A 20,658-nucleotide genomic window follows, 5' to 3' on the forward strand; every position below is an offset into this window, starting at 1 on the left:
CCTGTCTCGGCCTCCCAAAGTGCTGGGATTACAGGCATGAGCTGCTTGTACCCGGTCTCATTTTGGTTTTGATTCGCATGTCCCTAATGACTAATGACATTGAGCATATTTTCATGTGCTTGTTGGCCATGACTATCTAATTTTTTCATGAAACTGTTTTAATAGGTATCAAAAAAAAAAAAAAAAGAGGTTGGCTGTGAGCCTAAGCCACTGTGAAGATCTTGTCCAAAGTACCCCACTGTTCTCCAGTGTTCTCCAGTGGATCATGCTATGACCCCAAGGCTTCAGGTGAGTTTGTCTGAGGAACACGTCTCTCTTCTACAAGTGCAGAGCTAAAAAAACTTTTAAAACTAGTTTCCCTTTTAGTAGGGTGTTATGAACAAAATCATCATTCTCTCCTATCTGCTAAATAAGTCCTCCTTTGTTTTGAAGACATTTTTATAAAGGCCAAGGTTTCAAGCCTCTATGATAAAATTTGTTTTTTCTTTTTAAATTTCTATTTTAGGTTCATGGGTACATGTGCAGGTTTGTTAGATAGGTAAATTGTGTGTCACAGGGGGTTGGTGTACAGGTAATTTCGTCGCCCAGGTGATAAGCAGAGTACCCGATAGGTGGTTTTTCTATCCTCACACTCCTCCCGCCCTCCACCCTCAAGTAGGTTCCAGTGTCTGTTGTTCCCTTCTCTGTGTCCTTGTGTACTCACTGTTGAGCCCCCGCTCATAAGTGAGAACCTGTGGTATTTGGTTTTCTGTCCCTGTGTTAATCTGCTTAGGATAAGGGCCTGTAGATCTATCCATGTTGCTGCAAAAGACATGATCTCATTCTTTTTTATGGCTGTGTAATATTCCATGGTATATATGAACCACATTTTCTTTATCCTGTATGATGAAATTTGAATGCCGAAGTAAGTCCCTTGCACATAGTGAGTGTTTCCCATGCTGGTTTGTTGGTTTGTCATTAAAAGCAGAAGGGACCTTCAGTGGTGATCCTCGCACATATTCTTTAGTGGGAGTGCACTGGGAAAGACACTTCTCTGTCAGGCTGGAGGAAAGTGAGGGAACTAGGAAGCGTGTAGGCAAATGGATTTGTGGCTGGGCAAAGAGCTATGAAAGTAGGAAGGGGAGAGTCTCCGGACTCTAGGAAAGCAGGGAACGTCATGAGTGGCAGTCTCCCCAGATGCACTGCTACATCGTTGGACAGATCCTACTTCTATATCCCTACATGTTCCCTGACACAGAATCTGGCACATAGTAGGTACACCAAGGCGTCTGCTGAATCAGGTTGGTCACTGTTGATGTCTGTCCCATGATAACTCTGTCAAGACCCGTTTGTCTCCTTGATGGGAATTAAGAAATAGACATCCTGGGTGCTGTTTCTGCTCCGCCTTCATCCCTGTCCAGCTCAGTCTGACATCCTCCATGGTTCCCCACGACCTCCTACCAGTGTGTCCCTTGGATCACTAGTTTTAGTGCCAAGTATACTTTTGATCATTATTTCTGGAAATTCTCTTCTTCCTTGTCATTTCTATTATGTTTGTGCTACCTAAAGGCATGGCTGTGTTTGACATCCTAGAATCATGCCCAGTCCTCTGAGGTGAAGAAGAATTGGTGAGACTATGGCATTTTTTTGCAGATAGATCCTTACCCCAGATGTTTTGTAGGTTTATCTGGGGTTATTCATTGCCTCTAAGGTTCCTGTGCAGAGGGTATAAGCCTGCTTGACAGTGTTTTGAGAGCCAGGTGGGAGAATGGGGCTGGGGCAGTGGCAAGGCCTTGTGATGTCTGTATGTTCAGCATGCACTGTTAATCATCTCCTTGTGTTAAATCCACTGCCTCCATCTGGCCCTCCGCTTATTTTTTCCCCAGAGAATAAAGCTCCTGTGTTACACAGTTTGGGAGGAGAGGTCTCTGGGCTTTGCAGGCGGGAATGGGATTGGCCAGTCCAGTTGCTCCTTATACATTTGTCACATGGCTCGCCTCTGCCTTGTGGAGTCTCTGATGCCCGATCCCTGAGCCTTTCCACTGGGTGAATCAGATTGCTTCCTGGTATCACCCATTGTCCTGATTACACTCCTCCCAGTTCCATTCCCAGGCAAGGCTTTTTCTGGTTACTGCTTCTCCATCCTTTTCCATCTTCACAAACTGTACAAACATCTCTGATCTGCTTCATCTCCTTTCTCACTCTTGTCCTTGTGAATCTGCATCCTTTTTGTCCTTTAAGTATCATGTTATGGGACTCAGGAAATGCCTGTGTTCATTCCACTCACATCTAATATGTGGCTATTCCTTAAAATCAAGTCCATGCAATGTAATATTTTGCAGCTGTTAGAGGAATAACATGTATCTGCATGCCTGAACATGCAAAGTGGGTAATATGGAGCGCTAAGTGAAAAAAGCAAGTTGTAGCTTGGCTTGTATAATATGACCCTATTTGCATTACAGATTTTAGATATTATCTATAAATATACATATGTATATCTATAGTATATATAATATTATACATATATGTATATAGTAACATATATTATATATATATAGTATATAGTAACATATTTAGTATATAGTAACATATATTTTCCTAGCATCATCTGAGATAATATAAATAAATGTTGAAGTACATATGGAGAGCTAGTGGTATATTTTCATGTAGCCAAAGTATTTAAATATTTCATGTAGCCTGGACTGGACCAGGTGTGGTGACTCATGCCTGTAATCCCAGCACTTCGGGAGGATCACTTAAGGCCAGGAGTTTGAGACTAGCATGGGCAACATAGTGAAACCCTGGCTCTACAAAAAAATTTAAAAATTAGCCAGGCATCGTGTCATGCACCTGTAGTCCTAGCCACTCACAAGGCAGAGGCAGGGGGACTGCTTTAGACAAGCAGGCCAAGGCCACAGTGAGTGATGATGGTGCCACTGCACTCTCCAACCTTGTCAATAGAGTGAGACTCTCTCTCTCTCTCTCTCTCTCTCTCTCTCTCTCTCTATATATATATATATATGCACACACACACACACACACATCTATATCTGTCTATCTATACATATATATGTATATACATATATATATGTGTATACACACACACACACACACACACACATATGTATATGGCCGGGCATGGTGGCTCATGTCTGTAATTCTAGAACTTTGGGAGGCCGAGCTGGGAGGATCATGAGGTCAAGAGATTTCACCATGTTACACCATCCTGGCCAACATGGTGAAATCCTGTCTCTATGAAAAATACAAAAATTAGCTGGGTATGGTGGCGTGTGCCTGTAGTCCCAGCTACTTGGGAGGTTGAGGTAGGAGAATCACTTGAACGTGTGTGTGTGTGTGTGTGTGTGTGTGTGTGTGTGTGTGTGTGTGTCTGTGTATGTGTGTATGGGGCTGATTTAAAATCTAGGCATTCTGGTGAATGTAAAATTTGCTTTGAGGGCCATGAAGCCTGGGAGCATCATTCACATTGCATTCTATGTGACTAGTTCTCCCTAATTTCACAACCGCAGTAGTCCTTCCTGGGAGGTCTCCCAGTGGGAGAAGTTGTTATTCTGTGAAACATCAGGGAGTGTAGGGAGTGTTCATTTGCGAAGGAGTTGCTTCTCTCACACGTAATTTTGAGTGACCTGTACCCCAGGACGTGTGTATTTGACTGTGGTTAATGATCCTCCTGAGCTATGCCAGGGAGGCCAACTCACAAGGTGAATAATAACAGCAAGAGTTCTATTTGTAGAGATGCCCATTCTAGCATGCTGTGGGAAATCTAGGCTTTCTCACAGAAGCAACTAGCTCTTCCTCCTTCCAACCACCCTCACCTCCCAAACAACTCCCAAATCAAATAAGAAGAGATGGAAATTTTCAGTTCGAGTTCAATGGCATGGGGTTGAGAGTAATTTAGCCACATAATTGAATATTCTCTAGGAACAGGTCTGTAGCAGTGGTTCTCAAACTTCACTGTATAGTATAATCACCTGGGGAGGTTTTAAAAATCCCATGCCCAGGCTGATTGCATATAGAGAGTTGCCTCTTTGTACAGTTTCTCCACCTTGGCACTATAGACATTTGGAATGAGATAATTCTTTGCTATAGGAGCTGTCCCGTGCATTGTGGGTTGTTTAAATGCATCCTTGGGCTCTACCCACTAGATGCCAGTAGCACACTTACCTATTTGTACTGACCAAAAGACATATCCATGTATTTCTAGTAGTGGGGCAAATCACCAGTTGAGAATCGCTGTTTTGGGGGTGGGTCTTAGGCACTATATATATATATATTTTAAAACTTCCTAGGTGATCCCAATGTGCAGCCAAGCTTGAGAACCAGTGCTCTGATGGATTTTCCCTTGGGAAGTGTACCCTGGTGGTAAGTCCCAGGAATTTTGGAGTACATTTTTATAAACTGTGATATAATGTTTTCTCAGTAAGAATGGATATATTCTGAGCCAGTTGAGTGGACCCACTTATCCCACCTTGTAGATATCTGTTTCTTTCCATCAAGGGGAGTCTGGAAAACAGTCTGTGAACAACTTGAGACCTAGCAAAGCCAGACGAGCTTGTAGCATACAGAGAACCTTTACAGGGAACGTGGTATGCAAACTAATGAAAGGTCTAATCAACACTAGAAAACCACAGGGTGTACATTATTGGTGCCAAGATAAGATCTATCATTGACTGGAGATCCTCTGTAAATCAAGGTCTTGTGCTAGAGGATGTATTTACATGCCATCTAATATGAAAGCATCTAAGTTAATAATAGTAGTAATAATAAATAGGGCTGATGCAAAGAACATGCATGTCAATACTTCTGAAACATGCTTTAACCTTAACTGTTGTATGTAAGCACTTATATAATTGGAGTGCTTTTCAGTCTCACTGTGGTAGGAATTGTGGACGGGCTCATGCAACCTCCTTTCCATCTTCTTTCTACTAGGGAAGCAAGAAGATAAAAAACTTGCCTTCCAGATGCCTCTGCTGTCAGGAGCAGCCATGTGACATAATTTTGGCCATTAAGAATGTAAGCTCTATGTGGACAAGGGTTTTTTGTTTGTTTGCTTTTCTATTTTGTTCTCTGCTGGTCAAAACTCATTACATTGTACACTCTAAACATCTCTGGTCTATTGTACGTTAATTTAAAACCCAATAATGTACAAAATTAAGGAGCGATTGTTAAGAAAATCCAAAGGCAAATTACAAGTTGGAAGGAAACGTTTCTTGGCCCTGAAGGAAGTTGAGGCGAGGATTCTAAGGCACTGAGACCCCGTGCTTAAATTTCAGATAAATTGCAGAGCTAGCTGAAATTTATCCAGCTGACACTAGATGTCACCATTGTGCTATGTAAGTGTAGCTGCTTCTCAGAGTGCTATTTGATATTCAGGACAGAGTCAGGCCCTATAGATGGTTGAAGCTTGTTAATTTTTCTTCTCTCTTGATGCCAGAATATGGTCTGGTTCAAAAAATGATGATACTAATAATGATGGAAGGGAGCAAAGATCACCTGGTGGCTATCAAGCAGACCATCCAGAGGCAAAACTCCTTGTCTGAGGGATTCAGAAGTAATTAGACTTCCCTATTATTGAAAGTTGGCATCTGGTACCAGACTTCTTTCCCCCAAATTTATAAGTAACTAGAATTTCTATACATCTCCAGAATGCACGCACGTTGAAACTCATTGTGCAACCCTTGCTGACATCAAGGCACCAAAATGTCTACAAATGTGATCATTTCTCATGACCTACTTTGCTAGTGTGGTCCAAAGTACCCTTAAACCCCCGCTTAAAGGTTCATTAATATCCCTAAGGAAAACCCACCAGCATGCTCAGTCCTCTCTTGCTGAAGTGCCCCACTGCACTCTTCTGCTGTGTTCTTTCTAACAAAACTTTCTTTTTACAAACTTGTACTGTAAATGATTTTTTTACCACCTGCAAGCCAACCACTTTCCATTGCCAGGACTCTGATACCTCACCTGGCAGGGATCATAGAAGTTTTTCCAAGGAGCAACAAGCAAGATAATTCTACCCAGTATGAGACCACATTTACATTATTAAAGCAAATAAATATGCGAAAAAGATTCAAGCTATGTTGGAAAAGACCCAAAATTAAATATTTAAGATAAAGTAAGCCAGGCATGGTGGCTCATGCCTGTAATCCCAGTACTTTGGGAAGCTGAGGCAGGTGGATCAGGGGTTCAAAACCAGCCTGACCAACATGGTGAAACCCTGTCTCTACTAAAAATACAAAATTTAGCCAGTCGTGGTGGTGGGCACCTGTAATCTCAGCTACTTAAGAGGCTGAGGCAGGAAAATTGCTTGAACTCAGGAGGCAGAGGTTGCAGTGAGCCAAGATCATGCCACTGCACTCCAGCCTGGGTGACAGAGAGAGAAAGCATCTAAAAAACACACATGAAGTAGGGTATAACATTGCAAATAACAAACTAGACGCAAACTTTGGGTCTACTTGTGGAGAAAGGTAAAGAGCTCAGGAATGAAACTTGTAGGACACAGATATGTAATGAAATCTCTGCAAGTGAACTGACCGATGGCTCTTCCTCCTATTTGGATTAGATTCCAAGCAAGAGGAGCAAGAGAGAGGACGGCTGATTACATCTCCTAGAAGGTTCCACTAGGTGGTGGTGTTGTGATCCTTATTTTATTAATATCATTTTTATTAAAACTCTGCTGATTTGACACAGTTGAACTCCCATTCCATAAAACCTACTTCTGTGTCTTCCAAGATTCTACATTCTCCTGGTTCTCTTCTCTTAATTTGAACCTATGTCATGAGAAGTTTCTTTCTGTTTCCTCTTAAAATGTCATTGCTTTCTTGGGTTCCTTCCTTAACCCACTGCTTTCATCAGTGGTGCTCAAACACTGTGTGTCACAACCATGCAGGGGATGTGTGAAAAAATACAGAAGCCTAGGCCCCTATTCTATTTAAATGAGCCACCTGTCCTTTGAACTTGTAACGAATGCACGTCTCTGCTGCTTGCAGAATCCAATAGCAAGAGTGAGGTATGATAGAAAGAAAGTGACGTTATTTACCAAAACTTGCAAGGGGGAAGTGGCCGGATTCACATCCAAAGTAACCACTTCAAATTTTGGGCTGGGGAGAGGGGCTTAAAAAGTGGAACTTGGTGTGGGAGGCATGTGAGGGAGTGCTGAGTACAAGGTCTGCGTGTCTTATTCCAGTGGCTATCTTGAGCTGTGGTCCACTTGGAGCATGGGCTGGCATCATCTCAACAATGGCCAGGTTGTTGACTAACTGCCTTGAATTTCTGGAATTTTGCTGCTGGGTCCCTATGCTTGGTCTGTTTCAAGATTAGCTCCTGGAATTTCTACATAATCACATAATTAGATACAAGCATATAGTTAGATAAATGTGCATGGTGTAAGGAAGTGTATGGTGAGAAAGGGAGGGGCGTGGTGTTTCAAAGAATGTGAATTTCAAGGCTATATTTTAAGATGAAGGAGAAGAAAACAATAGTATCTGCAGTAAGCTTCAAGGTTGTATCTTGAGACTAGGGAAAAAACAGAAAAAAGAGAAAAAGGTTTTAGTGCATTTTCAGGCTAGGCTATTTGGTTACAAATTCTCTGTCGGCTTAGTGTGATCCCATCTGGTCTTACATCTTTATCCACCCATATCACTGCCCCTGCCCTGCATTTTCCCCTGGGCTTCAGATGATATGTCCAAGTAGATGTGTTTCCATGCAGACACCAAAAGCTCATTATTGCTTGTCCACCTCCCCGCGAAACATCACCACCTACTCAGTCACCCCAGGCAAAACCCAGTATAATTTTAGCTTTCCTCCTCTGACTCACCAAATAATTAGAGTTACTATTTTCATAATGGTTCACATTTATTGAGTGTGATGTAGAACAGGTGGTACTCTCATATGCTGCTAGTAAAGGGTAAATTGGTACAAGCATTCTGAAAAACTGCATTTGACACAGACTTAAGAGACATATCATTAAATGCAGCATGAGGACCTTGTTTAGGTCATGATTAGAATAAACCACCTGTAAAAAGACATTTTTGAGACAATCAGGGAAAATGGATTATGGCTGGGAATTAGAGGATATTAAAAATTGTTATTAGCTGGACATAGTGGCTTATGCCTGTAATCCCAGCACTTTGGGAGGCTGAGGCAGCAGATCGCTTGAGCCCAGGAGTTCAAGACCAGCCTGGGCAACATCTCTAAAACATAAAAAAAGCAAAAAAAATATTAATGATAATTGTGTTATATTTTTGCTTATACCACCTGATCTGGTGGCAGTTATTAACTGAGGCGAAATGTATGATCTCCAGTGACTCAGCAAATTCACTCTTAGGTATGTTTAAGAGATATAAGAACTTATGTTCACCAGTCATGTGTGGAAATTTTTATTGCAATTATTCATAAGTAAACTTCAAGGTTATTCATAAGAGCCAAAAAGTAAAAACAACCTAAATATCTATCACAGTAAATTTTTTAAATAAAAACTGTGGTTTATTCAACAATGAACTATTAAACAATGATAAAAATGAATGAACTATAGTTACATCCAATAGATGAATCTCAAAGATATTATATTAGGTGAAAGAAACCAACTGCATGGTTCTATTACAATATGATTCCATTTATACAAAGTTTAAATACAGGTGAAGCTAAGGTGATGGAGGTCAGAATAGTGATTATTTTGGGGAGGCTATCAACTAGGAAAGGGTATAAGAGAAGTTTCTGGGGTGCTGGGGACATTCTATATCTTGATCGGTTGGAGTTACATATATAAATGTTCATGAAGTTGTGCACTTAAGATTTGTATTCTTTACTCAAATTATACCTCATCTGGGCATAGTGGCATGCACCTATATTCCCAGCTATTTGGGAGGCTGACTGGGGAGAATCAGAAGTGCAAATCCAGCCTGGGCAACACAAAGAGACCCCTACTCTAAAAAAATTTTTTTTAAAACTCAATAAAAATGAAACAATCAATTAGAAATGTAGTGAATGTTTACAGTAAGTTAGACACAAGATAAGTTTTTCATATGTTGTTTAATCTTCTCAACAGCCTACAAAGTAGGTATTAATACTGTACCCATTTTATAGGTGAGAAAATTGAAGACACAGAGACTCTAGGTAACTTGCCCCAAATCACAGTAAATGGAGGCTTGGAAACATTAGTTTGACTTAACGTATTTCAAATTTTTCTTCACTATGAGACATAGGACTACATTTCTGAGGCAGTGATAAAGTGCTTATGTGTGTACACTGAGACCAAGCTATCATGGTTTGAATTCTGGCTCTGCCACGTAGGAGCTGTGCATGACTTTGAGCAAGTTATTTAATCTTTCTGTATTCAGTTTCCTCATCTGTAAAATGGGAATGGTGTCATCTTACATGGTTCTTTGGCCCTTATTTAAGAATTTGATTTTTCCTCTTATAATTACTGTCACTCTTCTCTCTCTCTTACTGAAGGGACTGAGGTCAGAGAGCTTGTGCTCATGGTGTGACAGCATAGAAAAGCTTATTGGAACTTGGAATACCATCAAGTATATTATTCTGGAAAGCCAGTTTGATATGGTGGAAAGAATCTAGGGTTTAAGTCTTAACTCTGCTACCTATTATATGCCATGACCTTACTGAAACTTTCTGAGTCTTGATTTTTCTCTTACTCATGATTCATTCTTCATTGAGTGCCTATATTATCTGTCCCACTCTCCCTTATAGTAAGGGCATATAATCATTTATGTCCAACTCTATTCATCCAAAAAATGCTTATTGATTATGAACTGTGTTATAAACACTATTCTAGAAACTTGGGATACAGTAATAGACAAGATAGAAAACCCTCTTCTTTGAGGACCTTACACTCTGCAGAAAACCTGAGGGTTGCTCTTGAAGACCTGGGTCATGGTCCCATTTCACTGGACTAGTGTTGTAGAAATCCCAACTGAACAGCAAACCCAGCTAGTCATCCTGGAAGTCCTCAGCTCATGATGAGCTAGCCATTTTAGCATTCTGATCTCCTAAGAACCAACCCTGAACTGCCACCAGGCTTTGCTTATACTATCTGGTCTGGTAGTCACAAGTGTACAGATGCCCAAACCCACTGAAGACGATGATCATTTTCAAAGGTTTTAATAAAAGGGTTGAGCACTGGATTAGTAGCTAATATCTGAGTGTAAAAATAGCTAATATCATTGTTCTGTAGTCTTTTTGTGTTTCTAAGTCTACTGCACTCTGTATTCCCAGGCCATCTCCCATGCAAGTACTCACCAGGCCTAACCCTAGTAAGCTTCTTAGATCAGGCTAGTCCGGGGTAGCATGGCTGTAGACTGTCCCTGTAGTCTTTAATGATTCCTGAGCTTTAGCAAGAAATACAGGAAAAAGCAGATTGTAGATGAACTATAGAAGAAGGGTTAACGAGAAGAGACCACTTTTATTTGTTGCATTAGTAGTTTAGGGATTTCTGTTGAAGGGAGTATGGACTCTCCTGATATTAGAAACAGGAGGGCTCTCATTTATGTGATCTATTCTAGGTGAAGACAATAACCCTAGTCACAGACTTATTTCACCCTATTCATGTGCTTATTTACCTTTGGACTTATGGAAAGTATCCCAGTCTTGAGTAAGACTGGCTCATCTATTTATTGTATGTTAGTTTTAAAAAATAGCTATTCCATCGGTTTATGTTTATTGTAAGTTTTGCTCTGACATCTGTCATCTTAAATGTTTTTAGTTTTTAATGCTTACTTGCTCCTATTTTGTCCCTTTTGTTATATGGATGCTGCTTTCTTTGCTCTTTTAGCATCCTTTATTATTTTGGAAGATATGTCTCCTATTTTTCTTCTAGTGGTACCATTGGGGTTTTTTTTCTTAAATTTAGAACTATTTCAGATGAAGAAAATATAGAGAATAACGAACACATACGTATTTACCCTTTTCTTGATTAAATCTGAACCTTTTATTATAGTTTCATGTTTTTAAAAACTGAAGCATTGCAGATGGAATTGTACCTCTTTCCTATTGTATTTCTCTCTGTGGCTTAAACATTGTGCCCATAGATACCTTTGAACTTATTATGTACGTTTATTTACATCATGCAGATCATGTCCAGTTAAATAAAAAGCATGTGACAAAGGATATGGCATAAAGTTTTTCTACACTTAGGTAAATCCCTCCGTCGCCCCAGAGGGAGTCACTGCATTTTCCTCGCCCCAGAGGGAGTCACTGCATTTTCCTCTGTGGCTCCAGAGGTAGTCATCCTCTGAGTTCTTAAACATTGTGCCCATAGATGCCTTTAAACTTTTTATGTATTTTTTTTTTTTTTACATCATAAAGATCATGTCTAGTTAAATAAAAAGTGTGTGGCAAAGGATATGGCATTAAGTTTTTCTACACTTAAAAATAAGTAAATCCTAAAGAGGTGTATTGCTTATGGACACAGGCACATAGAAAAAGCCAAAAAATATTTATCAATTAAAAATAAACAGATAGAGCCGCAGAGGCGTCGTTGGCGGCGACGGCGACGACGACGTCGCTCAGTCTTTGGGGTGGGCTCGGTGGCGCAGGCTGGGCTGAGCGGAGGGCGCGGCGGTCAGCGGCGGCGGCAGTGGGGAGGCCGCTGCGCCATAGGGGGGCGTTAGGTCGGCTCCGGAGGGCTAGGCGAGGGGCGGCAGCGGTCATCTGGTCGGGAGCGACTTTCGGTCGGGCCCGGGGGTGGGAAGGCCTGGGGCGGGGGTCGTCCCAGGTAGCGCGGGGCAGCGGGGCGGGGCTCGCCGGCCGTCGGGCTACAGGAGGCCTGGGTCGCTGCAAGGAGAAGGCGCCGTCGGCCGCCAGGCCCTGTCGCCGGGCCGTTCGACGACGACGCTCCCGCGGGGGCCCTGCCTGAGGAGGACGCGGCGGCGGCGGCGGAAAGGCCGCGGAGGATGGATGAGCGGAAGGAGGAGGGCGAGGCCGAGATCCAGGAGCATGGCCCCGAGCACTGGTTCTCCAAGTGGGAGCGGCAGTGCCTGGCCGAGGCCGAGCAGGAGGAGCAGCTGCCCCCCGAGCTGCAGGAGGAGGCAGCGGCCGCCGCGCAGCCCCAGCACAAGCAGCAAAAGCTGTGGCACCTCTTCCAGAACTCGGCCACCGCCGTCGCTCAGCTCTACAAAGACCGAGTGTGTCAGCAGCCAGGACTTTCTCTCTGGGTCCCCTTCCAAAACGCAGCCACCGCCGTCACCAACCTCCACAAAGAAAGCGTGGATACCCATCAACGAAGTTTTGATATTGGAATTCAGATTGGCTATCAGCGACGCAATAAGGATGTGTTGGCTTGGGTTAAAAAACGCAGAACTATTCGTAGAGAAGATTTGATCAGCTTCCTGTGTGGAAAAGTTCCTCCACCACGAAACCCTAGAGCTCCCCCAAGACTGACTGTAGTGTCCCCTAACCGAGCTACTTCAACGGAAACTAGCTCATCTGTAGAGACTGATTTGCAACCCTTCCGGGAAGCCATGCATGCTAAAGCCGTTTAAACGTATTTCTTTGGAAAATGGTTAAGAGGGTGCCTGTGGACCCATTTTTCACGTTTAGGTTTAGGTCCAGATATATTGACAGTTTTTTGTCTTTTACAGCAACAGTTTGCTCTAGAAATGTTTAATAGAATGTAAACTAAGAACTTACATGGGTGAACTTACTCTGTCAGCTAACCCATACTAGAAAATGTTTTCGGAAAGTTAGTTTGAGCTTATTGGTGTTAAAATGACAGATTTTTCTGCAGCGTTAGAGTATATCACTTTACGCTTACATGTTGTACATGTTTTTTTCCTCTTCTGAAGTCAAAGAGGAAGTTCTAGTGTCTTAAGAATTCTACTACATTTCTAGGCCGGGCGTGGTGGCTCACGCCTGTAATCCCAGCCCTTTGGGAGGCTGAGGCGGGCGGATCACGAGGTCAAGAGATCGAGACCATCCTGGCCAACGTGGTAAAACCCCGTCTCTACTAAAAATACAAAGATTGGCTGGGCATGGTGGCACATGCCTGTAATCCCGGCTACTCGGGAGGCTGAGGCAGGAGAATTGCTTGAACCAGGGAGTCAGAGGTTGCAGTGAGCTGAGATTGTGCCACTGCATTCCAGCTTGGTGACAGAGCAAAACTCCATCTCAAAACAAAACAAAAAAAATTCTATTACATTTCTAATTGCGTGCTCCACGACAGGCAAGTAAGGTGGGAAATTGTTGGGTTAGTTCTCATGGGACCTGGCACCTCCCTTGACACCTTTCTTACCTAGTATGCTGTAGACTGTGGGAGAGGACAGATGTAAGACTCAGTTTTCCTTCAGCCTGTTGTCCCTCAGGTCCCTTCCACTTTAATAGGCGGGACCAGCAGAGATGCAGCCAGTGGACAGGTAGATCACCATCTCCCCAGTCCAGATCTGTCGTAAGAAGGCACTCTTGACTGAGGGATTTTAGTATTGCTGGAGAAGCCTGGGGAGTGTAGTCAGTGATAAGTCTGTTGTTGCCTGTTGCTCTCTAATACAGACTTCCAAATAGAACTGGGAGAGTTAACCTGTGTGACAGCATTTAATACTGCTATAGAAAAAAAGCAACAGAATAAGACTTTCTTGAAACCCGGATGAAAACATGTATCATGCAGATCGCTAAGCAATAGAAGTAATTAGTTAGGTGTCATGAGTCTTGTTGAAAGTTAACATTTTTGGGCCATAGTACAGGTCATCTAAAATGAAGTAACCTGGTAAGGGACTAAGAAATATTGGGATATAAAGAAACTTATTGAAGTTGAATCATTGAAACTTTATACCTGTAGAGATCTTGTTCTCTCTGGCAAACCATGATTCTTTCCTAAACCCCATTTTTTTTTTTCCCCCTAGATAGTGTTTAGGACAGTTAAAAACAAAAACATTAATTGCAGGGAAGTTCAGGTTGTATGGATGCAGTACTTAAGACAGTGCATTATTCCTGATACAGTGGAGTAGTTAGGCTGTCAGAACTTTGGAAGCTCAGACGAAAATGTGACTGATCTGTTTCTGCTGAATTAGTTTCACATCTTTCCCCCTAAAGTTTGGGAAAACAATTAACTAGAGGTGTACATAGCTTTTTAGAGTAATTGTAGTGCATGGTAAAATTTGATGCAGTTGTCTCTCCTTAAGTATTGTGATTTTCTTCCTTTATTAAGAGGGTTATGACTCATTCCATGCTTCTCTTAGGGTATCTTTTTATTGTATTGTACTATAATACTTTAGAAGATAGTTTTAAGAAACATAAAAACCATGCTTGTTAACTTAATGCAGTAGTGTACATAATAGTAACAACAGCCAGCCAGCCCCCTCTGCCCTGAAAAACTCCAACTCCAACTCCCATTACATTTTCTCATATTTGATCTGTTCAACCTGTTATTTATTGTTTTCCTGAACTTTGGGAGTTTTAATAATGATACAGTTGAAAGGACCATTTATAATTTTCACATGTTTAAGTTGTGAGGATTTTCAAAAGTTTGAATATAAGACTTTGTGTGGGAAAAAAATGATCTTTCCCTCCAATAAATTGATAATGTAGAACTAATCCAGTATAGATCGGAGACTGAATGTATTCTTACTCTTAGAGTTCATACCTCTAATTCATACGGTTAAAACAGTGCTGTGGTGAAGTAATAGGGCCCTTTGAAAGCATCTACAGAAACATAAATTATGCTGAGTTGTGCTCTACTGGTTTGTGAGAACATCAGTGTATTAAGGAGAATGGTAGTTTAATTTGAATATTTAAAGAAAGTAATTTGAATGGTTCTAGTAATAGGGCCATTGTTAACTAGTACTGTAAATTAGTGACTTTAACTGGGTGTCCTTATTATCTGATTTGTTGAATTGTCTAAAGTGAAAACTGTTAAGGTGCTCTTTTAAAAATGTATTTGGAAACACCATAGTTAAAGTAAATACAATGTCTGAATTCAGTCTTGCATATTATGTGCTTAGCCAAATTTATGAAGTTAAGTCAGGACAAATTGAAATTTTTGGAGGTTTACATTTGGGGTGAATCTAAATTCATGTGTTTGGAGAGCAAAAGGACATGGGAAAAGAATTGATCTATTGAGGCAGGCTTGAGTTTATAATCAAAGCAAACTCATACTCCTCTATCATGTCCTATGTATTTACAAGAGAAGACAGTTTTCCCGCAGTTTTTTCCCCATTCCTTACTCCTACGCCCATTAAACATAGCCCAACCAAATAAATATGCTCTTAACTTGAAGGAAAATGGCAGACTTGAGATACCTGCCGAGTATTTCATGTAGACAGGGTGTGACAATGAATAAAATCCCCATTCATTACCCTTCTAAGCCTCTGAGCTCAGTTTAGTGGGAGAGACTAATGTAAACGGCTTTTTTTTTTTTTTTTGAGATGGAGTTTTGCTCTTGTCACCCAGGCTGGAGTGCAGTGGCGTCATCTCGACTCACTGCAACCTCTGACTTTCCTGGGTTCAAGCATCTCTTGCCTCAGCCTCCTGAGTAGCTGGGATTATAGGCGTGCACCACCACACCCAGCTAATTTTTGTATTTTTAGTAGAGATCGGGTTTCACTGTGTTGTTCAGGCTGATCTCAAACTCCTGACCTCATGATCTGTCCTCTTTCGCCTCCCAAAGTGCTGGGATTACAGGCATGAGCCATCATGCCTGGCCAACAGCTTTACTCAAAAGTAGATGAATTAGCCGGGCACTGTGGCTAACACCTGTAATGCCTGCATTTTGTGAGGCCAAGGTGGGCGGATCACTTGATGTCGAGTTTGGGACCAGCCTGGCCAACATGGTGAAACCCTGTCTCTATTTAAAAAAAAAAAAAGTATATCAATTAATGATTGTCAGAGAGGTTTTTTTTGTTTTGTTTTGTTTTGGTTTTTTTGAGACTGAGTCTTGCTCTGTCGGCCAGGCTGGAGTGCAGTGGCGTGATCTCGGCTCACTGCAGCCTCTGCCTCCCGGGTTCAAGCCATTCTTGTGCCTCAGCCTCTTGAGTAGCTGGGATTACAGGTGCCCGCCACCATGCCCAGCTAATACTTGTATTTTTGGTAGAGACAGGGTTTCACTATGTTAGCCAGGCTGGTCTCAAACTCCTGACCTCAAGTGATCTACCTGTCTCAGCCTCCTGCCTGTCTCGGCCTCCCTAAGTGCTAGGATTACAGTTGTGAGCCACCATGCCCAGCCTCAAATAGTTTTAATTAAAATGACTTCAATTAGTGGTTATCAAGGCTTAAAAACTTAATTCAGTGCTTTATTTTGACACTTGTCTGCAACATGTTACTTTTTTTTTCTTGTGTCTTATGAGACCCAGTCATCTGTATGTTAGACTCACAGAGGATTTAAAGAGATATGTATGCATGTGCTAAGTTGATTTCTGTCTTCCTTTGTTATCCTATGTCTTAAAATCACATTATAAATTTCCCAAGAGTTGAATTAAAAAAAATAAACAGATAAATTAATATTTTTGAAAGAAAACATGCATGGTTCAATAATACATACTAACCCCAGTATAGTTATTTATGCCAGGAGTGGGTGAAATGGATGGATTAAAAGAGGATTGCTTGATGACTTGGGATATATATTTTTTTTTAAAAAGAGGAGGGATAGGGCAAAATGGGGATTTAGCTGTAAAAGAAAGATTTCTGCCAGGCGCAGTGGCTCATGCCTGTAATCCCAGCACTTTGGGAGGCCGAGGCAGGTGGATCACGAGGTCAAGAGATTGAGACCATCCTGGTCAACAAGGTGAAACCCCATCTCTACTAAAAATACAAAAATCAGCTGGGCATGGTGGCGCGTGCCTGTAATCCCAGCTACTCGGGAGGCTGAGGCAGGAGAATTGCTTGAACCCAGGAGGCGGAGGTTGCAGTGAGCCGAGATCGAGCCATTGCACTCCAGTCTGGGTAACAACAGCGAAACTCCGCCTCAAAAAAAAAAAAAAAAAGAAAGATTTCTTTTTAAAAATGTTGGCAAAAGATAGGCAAAAGGTGGAAGGTGAAGGAAGGGCAAAGACATGTCTTAGGTGGCAGCAGCCAAGAAGTCGTGCAAAGGGAAACTCTCTTTTATAAAGCCATCAGATCTCATAAGACTTATTCACCATCACTGGAATAGCATGAAAAAAACACAGCCCCATGATTCAATTACCTCTCACCAGGTCCTTCCCATGACACATAGGAATTATGGGAGCTACAATTCAAGATGAGACTTGGGTGGGAACACAGCAAAACCATATTAATATTCTTCAATGCCCTCACCTAGCCAGCCATATACAAACAGCATTGGTGTAGGTGGAAAATCTAGAACACAGTCATTGCAGACCTGAAGAGTTCTGTCCCAGGGAACTCATGACATGGGAAGAGGAAATCAGAAAGCAGACAAGACATAGCATGGAGCAGGAGCAGTGACCTTGCTACTAGTGACACAAGCCTGTAATATTTATGAAGTATGTGGGTTGATTGGACTGAAGGGAAAACAAAGGCATAAAACTCTATTGCATTGTTTTTATATTTCAGTTAATGACATTGGAGGTCTACCCAAGGGTGGGGACTAGGAATTAGGGATGAAAGAATTGTGAGGAGTGTGGTGATAGCATTGACAAAGGAAAAGTGTAAATAAGTCAGATAACAAAGGGAAGTCATGATTTAAGAACAGCTTTATGGTGGAGATGAGGCTTCCTTGGGACACACAACTCCCTGGGTGTAATAGGCTGTTGAGAATAATACTCTGTAATGTTGGACATGGTTGGGTCTGGAATTAGGGTGTCATAAAGTCTGGAAACATATGGAAACACATATAATGGTGTTAGGCACATCCTCTATTAAGAAATATTATTATCTGTGTTTTCAGACTATAGTCACCCCGTATATGTGAGACTCCTCTAATCAGGGGTTCTCAATCAAGGGCAATTCTGTACCCTACGGGACATTTGGCAATGTCTGGAAACATATTTGTGTGTCCAAACCAGAGAAAAGAGCTGCTATTTTATCAGGGATGGTGCTCAGCGTCCTGCAATGTGCAGGACAGCTCCCTACAGTGAAAAATTATCTTGCCTTGAATGTCAGTAGTGCTGAGATTAAGAAACTTTGCTCTCTATAAAAGACCTATGTAGCTGAAATGTCTTCTGAATAGAGAAAAGGACAGGGAACAGAATCTTAAGGTATACTTAGGGTTAAGAAGAGAGGGAAGGTGAAGTAGAGATAACCAGGAGCACCACCAAGAAAGAAGGGTGAAATGAAGCTAAGGGAAGAAAGATTTTCAAAGATGATGGTGGGCAGTGGCGAATAAGACAGTTGAGGGGTAATTGGGCACTGAACAAATCGAGGCAGCACTTATGGAGCCTTCTTTTGTGAGGTTTAGGAGTGAAAGGAAAGACTGTAAATAGTAGCTAAGCCAATGTTTTGCAAACAGTTTTCAGTAAAACCTACGGTAAGAAATCCATTTTATGTTGCAATCCAGTATATATACTTGTGTATATAATTGAAACCAAAGTTTCAGATCAATACTTAGCTCTCCTACGTGCTCTCACCTCTGGTATTCTTTAAAAATTAACTCTCTATTTGAATCTAGTCTTATCTGTTTTCAATCTAAAAAAATTCTGCTCACAGCCCACCACATTTATCTCAAGACCCACCAGGGGTTCTCAAACAATTAAAAAGAAAAACAAGTCTAGAAAGAGAATTATCCTCAAGTGCACCTGAATGTCTAATATCAGGGAAGGTTAAAGGTGAGACGGGGAGAGGATATACCTCGTGGAGCTGTGTGCTAGAGGAACAGGAAGAGCTGGCATCATGGCGAGGGAAGGGTGAGCCTTATGGGAAGGCAGGAGATGGGGCACTGCCATGTGGGAATAGAGTCCAAGGAGGTTGAGGAGCATCTTTTAGGCAACCTTGGTTTTCAGAGCAAGGAAGAGGTGATAGTGGCTGGAGAATTAGGAAAGCAGGCAATAGAGGGTGTAGGAAAAGTGGTAACTGCTTGGAAGAGCTGCTCTGGGGCACCTGGTCACTATGAATGATAGAGTTTTAAGGCAGCAGAGAAGAGGGGTTTTTTTTACTGGTCGTCTATTATTCCAATCCTGATGATGTGACACTTGGTTTTTGCCAGACAGAGAAAGATCTATGAGAATTGATCTCTAGCCTGCCCACTGTTTGGGTCACCATTTCAGATTTTTATTTGCCTTGTTTACTAACAGTCTCAGCTGTCCCTCTGCTCCTTTTCTCAACCTATCCCTTCTGAGTAAGCCAACTCTTTCAGTTCACACCCAGAGAACTCAGTGCACCAGGGTAATGAGCAGAGGAAGGCCCAGATATGCTCCTCCAGGCAACTCGCTGTTAAACTTTTCAGCCACAGTGTTATCATATGGATCTAGTTATTTTCGAGGAAAAATCATTGATTATTGTAGTATGTGAGTTGTATAGTGGGAAGCCGGTTCACTGTGCACTGGTCACCAACTTGTCTCAAGTCTGGTGAGTCAAGACCACCCCCCACCGACCACAGCAGTTTACAAGAAGTGGGTTTATTACTTACAGATAGGCAGCAAGTGACAACAGAAGGCAAGGATTCAGTGCCCCAAGGCTTGGGAAAGCTACTAATGGGGGATGGAGTCTCATCTGTGTGTGCCCTATTTTCACTACAGCTGAGGGACCCCAGACAGCAGCTGGCCCTGGCTTTCTATATCCTGGAGCAACATGAGTTGCTGGGCTAAAGTGCTGATGGACATCTGTTGTGGGAGGGACTGGAACACAGCATGGGCTGTTCTGGCCATTCCCCGCCAGCTCAGGATGTTGCATTCTCAACACATTCCGTGGTTTTTCTTGAGAACTACTAATACAAACAAGAAAGAAGGGTAAACTGGGTTGGTCTAAGTCCACCCAGAGAACTGTCCTGCATATGCCTATCTTGCATAGAGTGACAAATATTTATTCAATAATTTGTTCTGTTTCTCTAATGTCTACTCTGTGGCAGGAGCTGTTTGAGGTACCGGGGTACAGCAGGAAAGTAAACAAAGCCTTGTTCTCATGGAGGTTTTTGTTCTAGTGCTTTAAGATCAAGTCTAGCTGATTTATGAAGAAAGGGAAAAAATAAAACAGGTGTTCTGCACGATTTTATTTTGCAAAGGGCATAAAATATACCTCATGTTAGCATACAGATGTTTAACAAAAGCATACAAGTTGATAAAGATCAATACTTGAATATAGAATATAACTGAAAGTTTTAAAAAATAAATTGAATTTAACAGTTAAAATGTCTTCCAGTCTTTAGAAACACAAATGCCATTGAATTCTCTATTCCTATTGTCTGTTTCTCACTTTAAGTTTCCATTTTCCTCAATGTGAAAAGGTACTGTGAGTCTCCTGGGTTTCTAAGCAAACTGTTCTCTTCCCTTACCAAATAATCCAGCAGACGCTTTTGAGTCTGACAACAGTACTTAGGCCCAACAATTTCTAACTGTAGACTGTGTACTCAACTCTCGTAGCCACCAAAAGTTGCCTCTTACTCTTAGACCCTGTGCCCCTTCCTCCGTGAACATGTTCAGGCATTTAAGTAGTATGAAGTCAGAAGTTACTGGAGATACACAGTTTGTGAGAAGCTTAGGAAGTAACTTTCTGTGTGGGAAAGTAGAGTGACCTGGGGTTCAAAATCTAGTTTCCTGGATTACCACTGTCTTCCACCTCTGTGATATTTGGCAC

General features: G+C 41.8%; 1 protein-coding gene across 1 annotated transcript; it reads left to right on the forward strand.

Annotated features, from left to right (window-relative positions):
• Positions 1-11,900: 11,900 nt before the first annotated feature.
• LOC135277208 (HUWE1-associated protein modifying stress responses 1-like) lies at positions 11,901-12,985 on the forward strand. The gene has a single exon (XM_064382953.1). The coding sequence runs from the start codon at positions 11,901-11,903 to the stop codon at positions 12,486-12,488; it is 588 nt and encodes a 195-aa protein (XP_064239023.1). The 3' UTR covers positions 12,489-12,985.
• The last annotated feature ends 7,673 nt before the right edge of the window (positions 12,986-20,658 follow it).

Source organism: Aotus nancymaae, unplaced genomic scaffold (genome assembly GCF_030222135.1).
Source record: "Aotus nancymaae isolate 86718 unplaced genomic scaffold, 86718_ANA_hifiasm-v0.15.2.pri h1tg000030l, whole genome shotgun sequence".
Lineage (NCBI taxonomy): Eukaryota > Metazoa > Chordata > Mammalia > Primates > Aotidae > Aotus > Aotus nancymaae.

Bases quoted from the DNA above. Each gene is read 5' to 3' on its own strand.
- LOC135277208 (XM_064382953.1), top strand. From the start codon at position 11,901: ATGGATGAGCGGAAGGAGGAGGGCGAGGCCGAGATCCAGGAGCATGGC.